An 18,162-nucleotide genomic window follows, 5' to 3' on the forward strand; every position below is an offset into this window, starting at 1 on the left:
GCTATTCTATACCTCGGCACGACAGCAAGACGGCACTTGGTCTACAAAAAAAAAAAAGCCTGACACTTAAAAGTCATGCTGGCTATGGGAAGAAGACGATGACGTGTGTATTCTATTGATTAACACCAACAACCAGCTCTGAAAGTAGAACAGGATGTTCCTAGGAAGGACTAACAGAACCGTTTACTGACGGATAGAAGGTTTTTAAATATACACGTTTCAGTAATATACATCATTAAAGGTCTCATTGCATCGTTTTTTCATTAATTGTGCGGTGGTCTCTAGTATGAATGAATGCCCTGTGAGGTGGTTTTGGTGAAAAAAATGCTGTGGTTCTCCTGTTTCAGGCTGTTCTAGTTTGGTGGAGGAGTGGGTGACGGGAGAACGACAGGATTTCAGCTCTTACTCATTAATATTCATGACATGTAAACATGTTATCTCGGATTGGCTAACAGCACTGTGACGATACCTCCAGTGGGTCAGAACAAGCAGATGTGGGTGTCTTTGTAAAAACTGTTTCGATTGGCTATTATGGTCTCGACATCGATGTTTTGACCAATAACAATGCAGATGTGGCAGCGGGGGCGTGGCCGAGCGGCGGTCTGTGAATGGAGGGCGGAGTCAGGGAAGGTAAGTGGCAGAATCACTGCACCTGATGAGAATTAACGTGTGTTTGTGTGTCTTCCCCAGTGACCTTGCCCGATAAGAGGAGAGGGACAGCAGAGGAAGGGAGCTCTCTCCCCAACCAGAATGCTTGTGTGTGCGCGTGTGACTGGGAGGGAGTCATTCATTCGTTCATTCATTCATACGCTCATTTATTTATTTATTTATTTATTTAATTGAATACTCTCTGTGGCAGCGGCTCTCATCAAGGCATGAGGCACGGAGCGGAGCTCGCCTCAGGGGGTGTGGGGGGAATAACGTCCCCTGGCTGGGAGCTGACGGGCCCTGGGAGCTCTGGTTCGTTCGGGAGAGGGCAGGGGTCGCTGGCTGCCAAGTCTGGGGAGGCTGGGACCTAGGGTTAGGGTTAAGTGAATTACGTCCCGAGGTGCGGAGCTAGCCCGCCCAGGGAGCACTCTTTCATTCGGGAGAGGGCAGAGGCTGCTGGCTGCCAAGTCTGGGGAGGCTGGGTCCTCCCCTGCCCGAGTTACGAGCATGCAAAGTTGGGCTGGAGCCACCGTTAGAAACGAACCTGATGCGGAGCACCGCGCCTTGGGGCGAATTACGTCCCATGATGCGGAGCTAGCCCGCCCTGGCAGGGCTGGTTCCTTCGGGAGGGGACAGAGGTCGCTGGTTGCCAAGTCTGGGGAGGCTGGGACCTCCCCTGCCCGAGTTATGAGCGTGCAAAGTCGGGCTGGAGCCGCCGTTAGAAACGAAACTGATGTGGAGCACCGCTCCGCGCTTCGGGGCGAATTACGTCTCTCTCCTCGCGCTTTCTTCCTGTGGGCAGTTGCAAGTCAAGGTGGGCGAGGCCATGAATACTAATTTTCGAAGTGACTTAACTTCGTATGGCTTTTTCTGATCCGCTCGTTTTTCCGACTATTTTCTTTCATAAGCTAATACAGGGAATGGGGGTAGAATTGCATTTTCACATGCAGCATGCATATGCAACTCGGAGTGAACTATGGTATTTCAAAAAGAGCCAGTATTAAACGGTTTTGGTGGAAGGGCACCTTTAAGAAACAGACTGAAGGAGAACTCAGACATGCTTATAACTACCAAGGGCCGAGTTTCCCAAAAGCATCGCAGCACAAAGATCATCGTTAAATGGTAGAGCAAGCAGCACAATGAACACTCTCTCTCCTAGTTCTTAGATGTTCTTAGTGTTGAGAGGCTTTTGGGAAACCCACCAAAGAACATCCTTATCTCCCATTGCGCTTGCTTTTTTCCTCACAAAATGTTCTGTTTAACATATTTGTAGGTTTCTACACTGGGATTAATCACTGAATCAGGCTAAAAACCAACATCCAACATGTTTCTGAACTGTTTTTAGATGCAACAAGCTCAGGAGATGGGTACGAAGACTTTATTGTAAATTCTAGAGGTTACTGGTTTAGTGTGGAAATATTGAGTGGTATATATTAACAGGCTTAGCTTTTTAAATTAGTCAACATTATTTATTCTAATTTACAGCGCCCTCGACAATTATTGGCACGTGGTTAAAATGTGTTAAAAGCCTTAAAATAAATTCAAATTTTATTGCAGAAGCATAATCTCACACTGAAAACTGTAGAAGAATGTAACCTTTAACTCAAGTGAATAAAAAAAAATCCCTGACTAAGAAATAATTATTTTTCATAAAATCACCTGTTCCACAATTATTGGCACCCATAACAATTCCTAGAAAATAAATGTAATTGAAGCATTTCTGTCATTTCTACTGTAGTTTATAAAGTTGATCAGAGTATCTAGGAACCTTTAATTAGTAATTCATCACATCCTGTTTCCCTGGGGTATAAATATGATGTGACACAGAGGCCTATTTCTCTTATCCACTCTTCAACATGGGAAAGACAAGAGAACACACCATTCAAGTAAGGCAGATGTGTGTCGACCTTCATAAGTCAGGGAATGGCTACAAGAAAATAGCCGCTCGCCTACACCTGCCCATATCTACAGTCAGAGGAATCATCAAGAAGTTTAAAACAACTGGAACAGTGGCAAACAAGCCTGGATGAGGATGCAAGTTTATCTTGCCACCACGCACAGTGAGGAGGATGGTAAGAGAAGTAAAAAGTTCTCCAAAGCTCACTGTTAGAGAATTGCATCAAAGAGTAGCATCTTGGGGTCACAAAGTCTCCATAACAACCATCAGGCGCTATCTACATGCCAACAAGCTGTTTAGGAGGCATGCACGGAAAAAGCCTTTTCTCACTTACAAGCATAAACGTAAATATCTGGAGTTCGCTAAGCGGTACTGGGACTTCAACTGGGACCGTGTGCTTTGGTCAGATGAGACCAAGATAGAGCTTTTTGGCAACAAACACTCTAAGTGGGTCTGGCGTAACACAAAAGATGAGTATGCGGAAAAGCACCTCATGCCCACTGTGAAGTATGGGGGAGGATCGGTGATGCTGTGGGCCTGTTTCTCTTCCAAAGGCCCCGGGAACTTTATTAGGGTGCATGGCATCATGAACTCTTTGAAATACCAGGACATTTTAAATCAAAATCTGGTGGCCTCTGCCCGAAAGCTGAAGACGGGTCATCACTGGGTCTTTCAGCAAGATAATGACCCTAAACATGTGGCCAAATCTACACAAAAATGATTCACCAGACACAAACTCAAGCTCCTCCCATGGCCATCTCAGTCCCCAGACCTCAACCCAATTGAAAACCTGTGGGGTGAGCTGAAGAGGAGAGTGCATAGGAGAGGAACCAGGACTCTGGATGATTAGAGATTGTGCAAAGAGGAATGGTCGAAGAGCCCTCTCTCTGTATTCTCCCATCTTGTGAAATGTTATAGGAGAATATTAAGTGCTGTCTTGTTGGCAAAAGGGAGTTGTACAAAGTATTAACATCAGGGGTACCAATAATTGTGGCACACATGATTTCATGTAAAAGAATTATTTCTTAATGTGGGATTTTTTTCCCACTGAATAAATATACTTGAATTAAAGGTTAGATTTTTCTTTTTTTTTGCATTGTTGTCGGAAATTATTTTTAAAAAAATGAATTTATTAGAAGCCCAAGAACATATCTTAACGAGGGGTGCCAATAATTGTGGAGGGCGCTGTATATTGTTTTAACAAACCCACATATTTCACCTAGTAAAGTCAGTTTTTGTATAGTGCTTTTAATGGCAAACATTGTCCCAAAGCAGCTTTACAGAAAAATAAAGACGTGAAACGTACAACCCTGATTCCAAAAAAGTTGGGACAAAGTACAAATTGTAAATACAAACGTCGCGTCTCGTCTCGTCTTCTTCCGCTTATCCAGGACCGGGTCGCGGAGGCAGCAGTCTAAGCATGGAAGCCCAAACTTCCCTTTCCCCAGACACCTCGGCCAGCTCCTCGGGAAGAACACCGAGGCGTTCCCAGGCCAGCCGAGAGACATAGTCCCTCCAGCGTGTCCTGGGTCTTCCCCGGGGCCTCCTCCCGGGGGGACATGCCTGGAACACCTCCCCAGGGAGGCGTCCAGGAGGCATCCGAAAAAGATGCCCGAGCCACCTCAGCTGGTTCCTCTCGATGTGGAGGAGCAGCGGCTCTACTCCGAGCTCCTCCCGAGTGACTGTGCTTCTCACCCTATCTCTAAGGGAGCGCCCAGCCACCCTGCGAAGGAAACTCATTTCAGCCATACAAACGGAATGCAATAATTTACAAATTTCAAAAACTGATATTGTATTCACAATAGAACATAGACAACATATCAAATGTCGAAAGTGAGACATTTTGAAATTTCATGCCAAATATTGGCTCATTTGAAATTTCATGACAGCAACACATCTCAAAAAAGTTGGGACAGGGGCAATAAGAGGCTGGAAAAGTTAAAGGTACAAAAAAGGAACAGCTGGAGGACCAAATTGCAACTCATCAGGTCAACTGGCAATAGGTCATTAACATGACTGGGTATAAAAAGAGCATCTTGGAGTGGCAGCGGCTCTCAGAAGTAAAGATGGGAAGAGGATCACCAATCCCCCTAATTCTGCGCCGACAAATAGTGGAGCAATATCAGAAAGGAGTTCAACAGTGTAAAATTGCAAAGAGTTTGAACATATCATCATCTACAGTGCATATCATCATCAAAAGATTCAGAGAATCTGGAAGAATCTCTGTGTGTAAGGGTCAAGGCCGGAAAACCATACTGGGTGCCCGTGATCGGCACTGCATCACATACAGGCATGATTCTGTATTAGAAATCACAAAATGGGCTCAGGAATATTTCCAGAGAACATTATCTGTGAACACAATTCACCGTGCCATCCGCCGTTGCCAGCTAAAACTCTATAGTTCAAAGAAGAAGCTGTATCTAAACATGATCCAGAAGCGCAGACGTCTTCTCTGGGCCAAGGCTCATTTAAAATGGACTGTGGCAAAGTGGAAAACTGTTATGTGGTCAGACGAATCAAAATTTGAAGTTCTTTATGGAAATCAGGGACGCCGTGTCATTCGGACTAAAGAGGAGAAGGACGACCCAAGTTGTTATCAGCGCTCAGTTCAGAAGCCTGCATCTCTGATGGTATGGGGTTGCATTAGTGCGTGTGGCATGGGCAGCTTACACATCTGGAAAGACACCATCAATGCTGAAAGGTATATCCAGGTTCTAGAGCAACATATGCTCCCATCCAGACGACGTCTCTTTCAGGGAAGACCTTGCATTTTCCAACATGACAATGCCAAACCACATACTGCAACAATTACAGCATCATGGCTGCGTAGAAGAAGGGTCCGGGTACTGAACTGGCCAGCCTGCAGTCCAGATCTTTCACCCATAGAAAACATTTGGCGCATCATAAAACGGAAGATACGACAAAAAAGACCTAAGACAGTTGAGCAACTAGAATCCTACATTAGACAAGAATGGGTTAACATTCCTATCCCTAAACTTGAGCAACTTGTCTCCTCAGTCCCCAGACGTTTACAGACTGTTGTAAAGAGAAAAGGGGATGTCTCACAGTGGTAAACATGGCCTTGTCCCAACTTTTTTGAGATGTGTTGTTGTCATGAAATTTAAAATCACCTAATTTTTCTCTTTAAATCAGGGGTGTCCAAACTGATCCATAAAGGGCCGTGTGGCTGCAGGTTTTCATTCCAGCCATGCAGCAGCACACCTGACTTGGCTCATTCAATCAACTGAACTGTCTTCACACAGTCAAATACTTGCAGCCACACCCACCCTTGATTAAAGGGGGGGTGTGTCAGTTGATTGAATAAGCCAAATCAGGTGTGCTGCTGCATGGCTGGAATGAAAACCTGCAGCCACACGGCCCTTTATGGATCAGTTTGGACACCCCTGCTTTAAATGATACATTTTCTCAGTTTAAACATTTGATATGTCATCTATGTTCTATTCTGAATAAAATATGGAAATTTGAAACTTCCACATCATTGCATTCCGTTTTTATTTACAATTTGTACTTTGTCCCAACTTTTTTGGAATCGGGGTTGTACAAACTAATTTTATCCCCAATACATTTATTTATCCCTGATGAGCAAGCCTGAGGCAACGATGGCAAAGAAAAACTCCCTGAGACATCATGAAAAAGAAACCAGACTCAAAAGGGAACCCATCCTCATCTGGGTGATAACGGATAGTGTGATTATAAATAACTCGCTTCTATAAGTGTGTCCTATATAATCACAAAGTATAATTGTGTAACCAGGAAATTCATTATAGTTTTAGCATGAAGTCTGTTTTGTTGATGTTATCAACTGTTCATTGATGGAGACTTGAGTGCAAAACTGCTCATGACAACTGCAGTCCTAAAGTTATTACGACAGTTGTAGTCCTAAACCATCGTAGCAAAACTGTAAGCGTCCAGAGCATCTTCTAAGTGCATCTTTCGACCAGGGGTGAAAGTAAATACACCTAATTATTTATTACTGTCTACTTATCAAGCATTCACTAGGACTTCTTATCACTCAGTAGTACTAGTATAGTACTTTCTTATCACACTATCACTCTTTCATCCACCTGTATCAGTTTTTGATTATAAATAAATTGCAAACACATCATTTCAACAACACAATCGTTTTAATAACATTTTTTTAGCTGAACAGTTGAAAACTAACTTTTCATTTTGGACATTGGACACAGAACAGTGTAACAGAACAGAAAAGTGAAAGTTTTTAGGTAAAAGTTGTCCTCTCTTCCTTATCTTATCAAATATATTGTTATGGTTTTCTGTTGGTGTTTTTTGGATTCTTTGTATTTTCTCACGGGTGTGTCGGAACGTTTGAGAAAGTGTGTGCGTTCTACAGTAAGTGCGTGTGTTCTCAGTGTGCGTGCCATGCACTGGTAGCCTAGTTACTCTGCTCGCTCCAACCAGACAGTGATCTAGAATCTTTGCCCCAACTTCCACTCGATTTACGAATTCTGATCAAAGTAATTTTTAAACAGCCTATCATGAAACATTAATATGTTTCTTTATATGCCTTTTTATTTGGGAGACTTTGCAACTAACATCTGTCTGCTAAAACACTTTGATTACCAGCTGCGCACGTTATAGCACAAGATCTGGTTAGGCCGTACGCGCGCTGTAGCTCACTCGTTGTTTGTCCAGCGAAACACTGCACACATAATAGAATACTGAAACATCAACATACAGTGGGGCAAAAAAGTATTTAGTCAGGTCACCAATTGTGCAAGTTCTCCCACTTAAAAAGATGAGAGAGGCCTGTAATTTTCATCATAGGTACACTTCAACTATGAGAGACAGAATGAGAAAAAAAAATCCAGAAAATCACACTGTCTGATTTTTAAAGAATTTATTTGCAAATTATGGTGGAAAATAAGTATTTGGTCAATAACAAAAGTTCATCTCAATGCTTTGTTATATACCCTTTGTTGGCAATGACAGAGGTCAAACGTTTTCTGTAAGTCTTCACAAGGTTTTCACACACTGTTGCTGGTATTTTGGCCCATTCCTCCATGCAGATCTCCTCTAGAGCAGTGATGTTTTGGGGCTGTCGCTGGGCAACACGGACTTTCAACTCCCTCCAAAGATTTTCTATGGGGTTGAGATCTGGAGACTGGCTAGGCCACTCCAGGACCTTGAAATGCTTCTTACGAAGCCACTCCTTCGTTGCCCGGGAGGTATGTTTGGGATCATTGTCATGCTGAAAGACCCAGCCACGTTTCATCTTCAATGCCCTTGCTGATGGAAGGAGGTTTTCACTCAAAATCTCACGATACATGGCCCCATTCATTCTTTCCTTTACACGGATCAGTCGTCCTGGTCCCTTTGCAGAAAAACAGCCCCAAAGCATGATGTTTCCACCCCCATGCTTCACAGTAGGTATGGTGTTCTTTGGATGCAACTCAGCATTCTTTCTCCTCCAAACACAACAAGTTGAGTTTTTACCAAAAAGTTCTATTTTGGTTTCATCTGACCATATGACATTCTCCCAATCCTCTTCTGGATCATCCAAATGCTCTCTAGCAAACTTCAGACGGGCCTATACATGTACTGGCTTAAGCAGGGGGACACGTCTGGCACTGCAGGATTTGAGTCCCTGGCGGCGTAGTGTGTTACTGATGGTAGCCTTTGTTACTTTGGTCCCAGCTCTCTGCAGGTCATTCACTAGGTCCCCCCGTGTGGTTCTGGGATTTTTGCTCACCGTTCTTGTGATCATTTTGACCCCACGGGGTGAGATCTTGCGTGGAGCCCCAGCTCGAGGGAGATTATCAGTGGTCTTGTATGTCTTCCATTTTCTAATAATTGCTCCCACAGTTGATTTCTTCACACCAAGCTGCTTACCTATTGCAGATTCAGTCTTCCCAGCCTGGTGCAGGTCTACAATTTTGTTTCTGGTGTCCTTCGACAGCTCTTTGGTCTTGGCCATAGTGGAGTTTGGAGTGTGACTGTTTGAGGTTGTGGACAGGTGTCTTTTATACTGATAGCGAGTTCAAACAGGTGCCATTAATACAGGTAACGAGTGGAGGACAGAGGAGCCTCTTAAAGAAGTTGTTACAGGTCTGTGAGAGCCAGAAATCTTGCTTGTTTGTAGGTGACCAAATACTTATTTTACCGAGGAATTTACCAATTAATTTATTAAAAATCCTACAATGTGATTTCCTGGATTCTTTCCTCCCATTCTGTCTCACAGTTGAAGTGTACCTATGATGAAAATTACAGGCCTCTCTCATCTTTTTAAGTGGGAGAACTTGCACAATTGGTGGCTGACTAAATACTTTTTTGCCCCACTGTATGTTTCTGTATATGTTGTTTTTATTTGGGAGACTTTACAACAAAAGTCTGTCTACTAAGACACTGTGGATACCAGCTGCGCACGTTGGCGCAAGATGGTTAAGCAGTGGGCTCCGCGCACTATCTCGCACGCTGTCTGTCAAGTGAAACACGGAAGGAATTCACTTCAGACATAATTCAGAGACAGGTCAGAACGAGGTATATGCAATGTATATTGAGGAAAACGTGTTGCTTTTGGTAAATTGACGTTAGCAGGTGTGTTGTTATGCTGAAAGTGCTTTTTTTTTTTTCAGAGACAGTATATTTTTCTTTCCGGTACGGCCAAATCTTTTAGTGGTACGCCGGACCGGCCAGGACCGGCTTACTTTCACCCCTGCTTTCGACTGTCCAAAATTTGCATTTGGAAGCTAGCTAGCTAACTAACGCGGGATAGCCAGGTTATCTTATGTTCTTAATGAGGAGTTTTTCTCTAACAGACACATTTTCTCATTCAGGTGACATTGGGCATACCTAACCACCTGTGTTTTCTTTCTCTCCCCCCCCACTCCAAATCTGTCCCTCTGAGTTACATGGAGTCAACAGGAAATCTTTTGGTGGAGACAGTGGGGACCTCGACTGGCTATCGTAGCCTGCAGGGAATCGGCCGTCAGACATTCTGTCGCATGTCCCAGACCCGGTGAAATGTAACTGAATTGTCTTGGCCAGGCCTAAGGGTCCCATCTGCATCTCATCATTGCTGAGGAGTGTGCTCCCATCACCCAATCAAGCATCCAGCCAGAGCAGGTCATGATATATTTTTTTACCATATTAACATGCCATTGTGTGTCATGCCTGATGTAAAGACTCTCGTCTCTGCGAGCCTACCACACAGATTTAATACTTGTCATTTTTAGGGCATACCTAACAACATGTTTTCTTTCTCTCTCTCTCCCCCCCCCCATCTGTCCCTCTGAGTTACATGTTGATCCTGGGATTGAGATGCTGGCCTCTTCTGCCCCTCGGACCTGCTTGATCCATCCTGGTGCCCTGTGTCTGGTCGGAGTTTTATCGCCCCACTCCTGTGAAGGACGGCCCCATGAGGACAGTTGAGGGTTATACCTGTTAAAACTGTTAATATTATAGTCAGGCTGTCTGTTGTTGCCCAAATGAGGATGGGTTCCCTTTTGAGTCTGGTTCCTCTCGAGGTTTCTTCCTCATGTCGTCTGAGGGAGTTTTTCCTTGCCACTGTCGCCACAAGCTTGCTCATTGGGGATAGATTAGGGATAAAATTAGCTCATGTTTTAAGTCGTTCAAATTCTGTAAAGCTGCTTTGCGACAATGTTTATTGTTAAAAGCGCTGTACAAATAAACTTGATTTGATTTGATTTTCTAGCTAAAATTGGTCAGCTTTGTTTCAAATGTTGTAATCAAATTTCAAAAATAACTTTACTTATTTCTCCCCACCAGCTTTTTCTCCCAAATTTGGCGAATTCCGACCCACCGGCTAGCTCTCTCCTATCATATGATAGCTTCCTGTGAAACGCATGAAGCCAGCCAACAGCCTCTTTTCAAACTGCTGCGTAAAACACTCACAGGAACGTGCTATCCACTTACTCCTTCATACATAATGCACATGATTATGGTTATTGTCATGAACGCTGATGGGGAGAGAGCATGTGCCTCCCTCCCTCCCACCCAGACAACAACTTTGCTCTCATGGACTCCCACGGAATTATACGGATTTGAATGGAATTTTCTGAGGTGTATATTTACCTTTCTGGCAGTTGTAGGAAGCTCCCAGGCTCCTGCAGGACACCACTTCATGTTCCAGATGCAACCATCATCCACTGCCAGGGCATAGGCTAATCGCGGGGATGACAATGGTCTGAAGTATAATAATAATAATAATAATAATAATAATAATAATAATAGGGATGGACAAATTGTAATAACCCCATGTCTAGAAAAAAGTTGGGATATTTTTCAAAATGCAGTTAAAAACAAAAAATCTGCAATTTGTTAATTCACGCAAACCTTTATTTAACTAACAAAAGTACAAAGAAAAAGATTTTCAATAGTTTTTCTGACCAACTTAATTATATTTTGTAAATATAAACAAAGTTAAGGGGCGGCACGGTGGTGTAGTGGTTAGCGCTGTCACCTCACAGCAAGAAGGTCCAGGTTCGAGCCCCGTGGCCGGCGAGGGCCTTTCTGTGCGGAGTTTGCATGTTCTCCCCGTGTCCGCGTGGGTTTCCTCCGGGTGCTCCGGTCTCCCCCACAGTCCAAAGACATGCAGGTTAGGTTAACTGGTGACTCTAAATTGACCGTAGGTGTGAATGTGAGTTTGAATGGTTGTCTGTTTCTATGTGTCAGCCCTGTGATGACCTGGCGACTTGTCCAGGGTGTACCCCGCCTTTCGCCCGTAGTCAGCTGGGATAGGCTCCAGCTTGCCTGCGACCCTGTAGAACAGGATAAAGCGGCTACAGATAATGAGATGAGATGAGATATTCAAGTAACATCATTCTGGAAGACTCCACAATAAGCAGGTTAATTGGTAACATGATTGGGTATAAAAGGAGCAGCACCAAAGGCTCATTCTTTGCAAGCAAGGATGGGTTGTGGCTCACCCCTTTGCGCCAAAATTCGTGAGAGAATTGTTAGTCAATTCAAAAAGAACATTTCTCAACGCAAGATTTTAGGTCTTTCAAAATCTACAGTACATAATATTATGAAAAAGATTCAGGGAATTCAGAAACATCTCAGCACGTAAAGGGCAAGGTCGGAAACCACTGGTGACCTTCGAGCCCTCAGGTGGCACTGCCTGAGAAACCATCAAGCTAATGTGACAAATATAGCAACATGGGCTCGGGAGTACTTCAGAAAACCATTGTCATGTGACAGTGATTGCTGCTGCATCCAGAAATATAACTTGAAACTGTATTACGCAAGGAGGAACCATTCATCAATTCTATGCAGAAACACCACCGATTTCTCTGGGCTTGAACTCATATCAGATGGACTGAAAGACAGTGGAAACGTGTGCTGTGATCAGATGAGTCCACATTTCAGCTTGTTTTCGGGAAAACCGGACGTTGAGTTCTCCGTGCCAAAGGTGAACAGGACCATCCAGTTTGTTAGCAAAGAAAGGTGCAAAAACCAGCATCTGTGATGGTATGGGGGTGCATCAGTGCCCACGGCATGTATGTGAAGTTATCACTGATATATTGGGGCATATATTGGGACTTTAGAGAGACACATTCATCAAGGCAGCATATCTTCCCGGGAAGTCCATGCTTATTTCAGCAGGACAATGCCAGGCCTCATTCTGCATGGGCTACAACAGCGTGGCTTTGTAGATAAAGTGTGTGTGCTTGACTGGCCTGCTGCCGGTCCAGATGTGTCTCCTATTGAGAATGTATGGCGCATCATGAAGAGAAGAATCAGACAACGGCAACCACGGACTGCCGAGTCTTGTATCAAGCAAGAATGGACAAAATTTCCAATTGCAAAACTGCAACAGTTAGTATCCTCAGATCCCATACGGTTAAAAAGTGTTATTAAAAGGAAAGGTGATATGACACAGTGGTGGTAATGCCTCTGTCCCACCTTTTTTTCAGTGTGTTACAGGCATCAAATTCTAACTTTGTTTATATTTACAAAATACAATTAAGTTGGTCAGTAAAATATTGAAAATCTTTTCTTTTGTCAGTTAAATAAAGGTTCCTGTGAATTAACAAACCACAGATTTTTGTTTTTATTGCATTTTGGAAAATATCCCAACTTTTCTGGAACTGGGGTTAGTACATGACAGATATAATGTACTGTCTAGTCCTTTGTTTTGATTGTTTGGAAACCTAGCTAGGCTAAAAAGTAGTAGTTGGCAACATTACATTATGTACAGACAGCTAGTTAGCTAAATAAGTAGATCAGTAGGTATGAATTCCTGATAGGGGAAAGACTTCATGTAACCCTCGTTCTCATCTTTATCAAATATTTTGATGTAGTACATCATGTTTGTGACCTTCATTATTGTTGGGCAGTGTTTGGGTTACAACCTCCAGGTTTTTTTCTCATCTAATCACAAATAACAATAGTTTTTGGGCAGGCGTCTTTATATTTTCTTGAGTTGATGTACGGTATGCTCAAAAAGACAGAAACCAATGTGACGGTGTTGAACAAATCTGAATATCTCGTCTCATTATCTCTAGCCACTTTATCCTGTTCTACAGGGTCGCAGGCAAGCTGGAGCCTATCCCAGCTGACTATGGGCGAAAGGCGGGGTACACCCTGGACAAGTCGCCAGGTCATCACAGGGCTGACACATAGACACAGACAGCCATTCACACTCACATTCACACCTACGGTCAATTTAGAGTCACCAGTTAACCTAACCTGCATGTCTTTGGACTGTGGGGGAAACCGGAGCACCCGGAGGAAACCCACACGGACACGGGGAGAACATGCAAACTCCACACAGAAAGGCCCTCGCCGGCCACGGAGCTCGAACCCGGACCTTCTTGCTGTGAGGCGACAGCGCTAACCACTACACCACCGTGCCGCCCCCAAATCTGAATATGTTGTACAAAATCTGCAAAAACATGATACAGTCACTGAGAAAATGTGTAGAGCATAAGGGTGAACATTTTGTAAATAATAACCTCATTGGTTGCTGACTTTTCAGACAACCTGTATTATGCTAGAAGGAAAGTGAAAGAACATCTTTGCATTGCATATTATTTTAGGTTGGTGTTTTTGTCAATGTTTCCAGAATGTTCCTGATTCTGAGATGATCGTCCATCCACCCATTATCCGTAACCGCTTATCATGTGCGGGGTCGTGGGCAAGCTGGAGCCTATCCCAGCTGACTATGGGTGAAAGGCGGGGTACACCCTGGACAAGTCGCCAGGTCATCACAGGGCTGACACATAGACACAGACAACCATTCACACTCACACCTACGGTCAATTTAGAGTCACCAGTTAACCTAACCTGCATGTCTTTGGACTGTGGGGGAAACCGGAGCACCCGGAGGAAACCCACGCGGACACGGGGAGAACATGCAAACTCCGCACAGAAAGGCCCTCACTGGCCACGGGGCTCGAACCCAGACCTTCTTGCTGTGAAGCGACAGCGCTAACCACTACACCACCGTGCCGCCCACGGCAATCACTGACTTAAAAAAAACCCTTAAAAGGACTTTATTTTAAAAGCTAAAAGCAGTTTTATTTGAGTCTTTACTCTGTAAGCACCATTGTCATAGCTACTCATAAATGTAAGATACTCTCCGTCTGTCAGAAAATGCAGGCGATAGACTGATGTAATCGCTGGAAGAGTTTTATTTAAAAACACACTGGCAAACAGATCCAAATCAGTGATCAAAAATCAGTTCAGGCACAGACAGGATATCAAAGGCAGAGACGAAGGGCAAAATCCAAAGTAGCGTCGGAAACCCGAACAGTGCTACAGAAGGCTTAGTAACGTAAGACACTGGGTACAGTGCGTATACTTCGTAAAGTCTGTGTGTAGTGAGAGTTCTAATCTGGAACAGGTGCAAGGTAATTAGTCCTAATACTGCTGTGCGTGAGTACGTGAGTAGTGATTTGAGGCACGCTGCTGCGCACGCGTGGATGTGACCGATTGTAAAAACAATCTTCATATCCTGGACTGTCTAAAGCGTGGTGAGAAAGCAACAGATGTGTCTAAGGAATATGGTGTCCCAAAAAATTCAACCTCAAATTTTAAAGCAAAAGAAAAAAGTGCTCCGAGACTTCGTCCATAACTGCAATCAACATGAAGGGCTGTAAAGAAAGAAGATGCGGCAAGCAAATGACAGCGAGTGTGGTTTATTTCCTTTACTTCAGAGTGACTTATTTCTTTTACTTCGTAAATACGTAAGTGAACCAGGCTTGTAGTACTCAAGTCCGACTTGTGCCCTAATTTTAAGGACTTGTGACTTGACTTGGACTTGAGCACTGATGACTCGGACTCAGACTTGAGCGTTAACTGCATTTAGACTCATAAATTGGAGACGAGGACTCTGATTTTTTCTTTATTTTCCGTAACATGCCATAATAATTTGGCATAAGATATTTATATCTACATTCATTTTTATACTAATTCCGTGCAAGAGAATGCACATTCACCTGTTCATACGTCATGTTCAGGAACAAACTAACGTTAATGGCGCCAAAATGCCCCTAGGATTGTCCGCTTTGCTTATCCAGACTTCTCATGCAGTGGGAAAAAATGCACTGCTACGTGTTCCATACGTAGAAGAACTATTAAGGGGATGACGGGGACAACCTCGAACTTCAATCGTCATTTGGCAAGACTCCACCCAGAGAAGGAAGTGACACGCTATGTTCATTGCTCTGTTGATAGTGGGCGGGGCTTGCTGAGCGATGAACTAGCTAGTGTTAACCCTCTCTAATGTTATTTGCCCTGTTGATAGTGGGCGGGGCTTGCTGAGCAATGCAAGCTTTTTATCTGGAGCCTGTTAACTAAAATGGGGCGGTCGAGCAGTAACATGAGTCCAACACAGTAGCAGAGACACTTTCACATAAAGGCAGCAACAGCCACCGTCAAATTGTGCAGTTGGAGTCTTGTTCTCAGACTCGACTTGAAATTTTCTTTAATGACTTGAACAGTGGGGACTCGAGACTGGACTCGGACTCGAGATTTAGTGACTCGACTACAGCACTGAAGTGAATTCAGTGTAAATATAAATTAAACACAGTTGGTCTTGTTTTACGCAAGAGTGCGTCTTTAGTGTGACAAGTGGGACCATTTCAATATTACAAACTTTTTGGTATAAAAAAATATTTGGACGTCCCTCAAGGAGTTCGTTACAGCGGGGTTGCAGTGCACTTGTAATTCCAACTTCAGAAGTGAGAAGTACAACTTTCCAATTGGCACGTGAAGGCAACAAAAGCAAGAGTGAACACTGGTATGACTTTTCAATGATGGCGGCAACTGAGCGAGTTATCTGGTTATTTTTTGGGGGGGGGATTTTGTTTGTTGGATATGACAATGATGTGCTATGCTCCTCCCTCAACATTCTCTGTTGTGGACTCATTCTCCAGCAGTAGTCGAGCAGGGCACATCAGTGGTGGTCTTTAAAATAGGGGAAGCTCAGTTTTAGGTCTACATAATACAACTTTTCAATTATTTATCAATTTGTTGTTATCTCATCATCTCTAGCCGCTTTATCCTGTTCTACAGGGTCGCAGGCAAGCTGGAGCCTATCCCAGCTGACTACGGGCGAAAGGCGGGGTACACCCTGGATAAGTCGCCAGGTCATCACAGGGCTGACACACAGACAACCATTCACACTCACGGTCAATTTAGAGTCACCAGTTAACCTAACCTGCATGTCTTTGGGGGAAACCAGAGCAGCCCCACGCGGACAACATGCAAACTCCGCACAGAAAGGCCCTCGCCAGCCACGGGGCTCGAGCCCGGACCTTCTTGCTGTGAGGCGACAGCGCTAACCACTACACCACTGTGCTGCCCCAATTTGTTGTTATTTATATTTGAATTCTGCCAGGTTCTACTCTGACTCTGCCAAATAAACTGAAGCATGCAAATGAACTTAAGTGTTCCTTGTCAAAGCTAGCTACATCTCCAAAACCCAGTTTTGACCAAAAAATAGATGCCTGGGATGCAGTGGTGGCTGCTGGTTTTTAAAACAGGGGAAGCCCATTTTACGCATTCATCGTAAAACCTGTAGGCCGGATATCAAAGCATAGAAAGGTGTGCTCCATTAGCATAGTGAACTAGACAACCCTACCTAGTGGCAGAAAGTATTTTTGCTTGTACATTTCATGTTATAGTCTGGCTTGCCAGGCTAGTGCCTCATATCCTTAATCAAAAATATCAAACATCCAAAAATCACTGGCTATTCAATGAACAGCCTTGAACATCATAGCCTGATATGCAACACAGAGTCTTTAACACAACACCCAGCTGTGCAACACATCCTTGAACATCTTCTGCAACACAGTCTGGAAATTCATAACCAGGTAGGCTATGCAACACACAGAACCTTGAATATTATACCCAGGTATAACCTATAACACAGAGCCCACCATTCTCTTAACATTACTGAACAATATACACACTTCAGATTCATGAACATGAACACTATTTATACACAAATTCTGCCCTCCGCTCCTTTTCCAGAAAATGGTCTGTGACCCTGTCATACCAGCTGGTTGTGCTTTCCAGAGACTTCACCAATTTCTGTTAGCAGCTAGCACTGCAGATCCCAATAAGGCTCAAGCTAGCCTACAACCAGATTGAACTACAAATGAAATAAATGAGTGAATTCACGAATGATCAAACTGATAGAATGGATGAAAGTTAACGGAGCACAACGAGTAATATTTACATTTATTTACAGAGTAATGTACAGAGACATCAATGAGAAGAACCGTTTATATGAAAAGAAATTCGGACAGCACTTTGGCACACGACTGCACTTTCTCGACATCCGCTAGGGACTGACTGATCATACTTCCGTGTTCCTCGCCGAAGTACCGCCCTCCTCATGTCTTTCAAACACTACCTCCAATAATCCTTTATCAGCCCGGCTTCTTGTCCCTCCCACTGTCTCGTTTAGTCCCAGAGAAGCCCGGCTTCCCTGGAAGTGATGATTTTGTTGATTTTAACCAATAACAACTAGCCGAAATTGGCTGTTCAGAGCCGTCTCGTAGACTGCAGCGGATACCCGGCTGCCAGTCAGTGTTGCCAGATACTGCTGACGTTTTCCATCTCAAAATATGTTCAAAACCCGCCAAAATGCACTTAAAACCGCCCAATCTGGCAACACTGCTGCCAGTCCATAGAGCCCATTGAAATAAGAAAGGTTACAGCCTGGCAGCAAAGGTGATTCTCGTAGCGAACTGCAAGTTCGTCAGACATCACTCAAATAAGTTACAGGATAGTTATGAACATAAATACAATCTTGGGCATATATTATGTTATGCAAGTTATTGTTTTAATGAGAATTCAACGTCGTAGATGCCGCAGTTTGGGGAGAGAATTTTAGGGGAAGCTCGGCTTCCCTTGCTGTCTCTGAGGAATCGCCTCTGCTGGGATGGTCTCATTAAGAGACAAGGCCAACAGTATATTCTCTTCATCAAAGCACTCCCAGTTAACCAGTTTACTTTGTCATACAGTGCCGTGCAAAAGTATTCATCCCCCTTGGTGTTTGTCCTGTTTTGTCGCATTACAAGCTGGAATTAAAATGGATTTTTGGGGCGTTAGCACCATTTGATTTACACAACATGCCTACCACTTTAAAGGTGAATTTTTAT

General features: G+C 43.8%; 1 protein-coding gene across 2 annotated transcripts in view; it reads right to left on the reverse strand.

Moving 5' to 3' along the window:
- gtf3c2 (general transcription factor IIIC, polypeptide 2, beta) overlaps nucleotides 1–18,162 on the reverse strand; it is a 93,239-nt gene that overhangs the window by 48,914 nt on the left and 26,163 nt on the right. For both annotated transcript variants that reach the window (XM_060914182.1, XM_060914181.1), the window contains exon 9: nucleotides 10,619–10,730. In XM_060914182.1, the coding sequence (XP_060770165.1) occupies nucleotides 10,619–10,730 (112 nt within the window). The remainder of the gene's footprint in view (nucleotides 1–10,618; nucleotides 10,731–18,162) is intronic.

This window comes from Neoarius graeffei, chromosome 2, assembly GCF_027579695.1.
Source record: "Neoarius graeffei isolate fNeoGra1 chromosome 2, fNeoGra1.pri, whole genome shotgun sequence".
Taxonomy (NCBI): domain Eukaryota; kingdom Metazoa; phylum Chordata; class Actinopteri; order Siluriformes; family Ariidae; genus Neoarius; species Neoarius graeffei.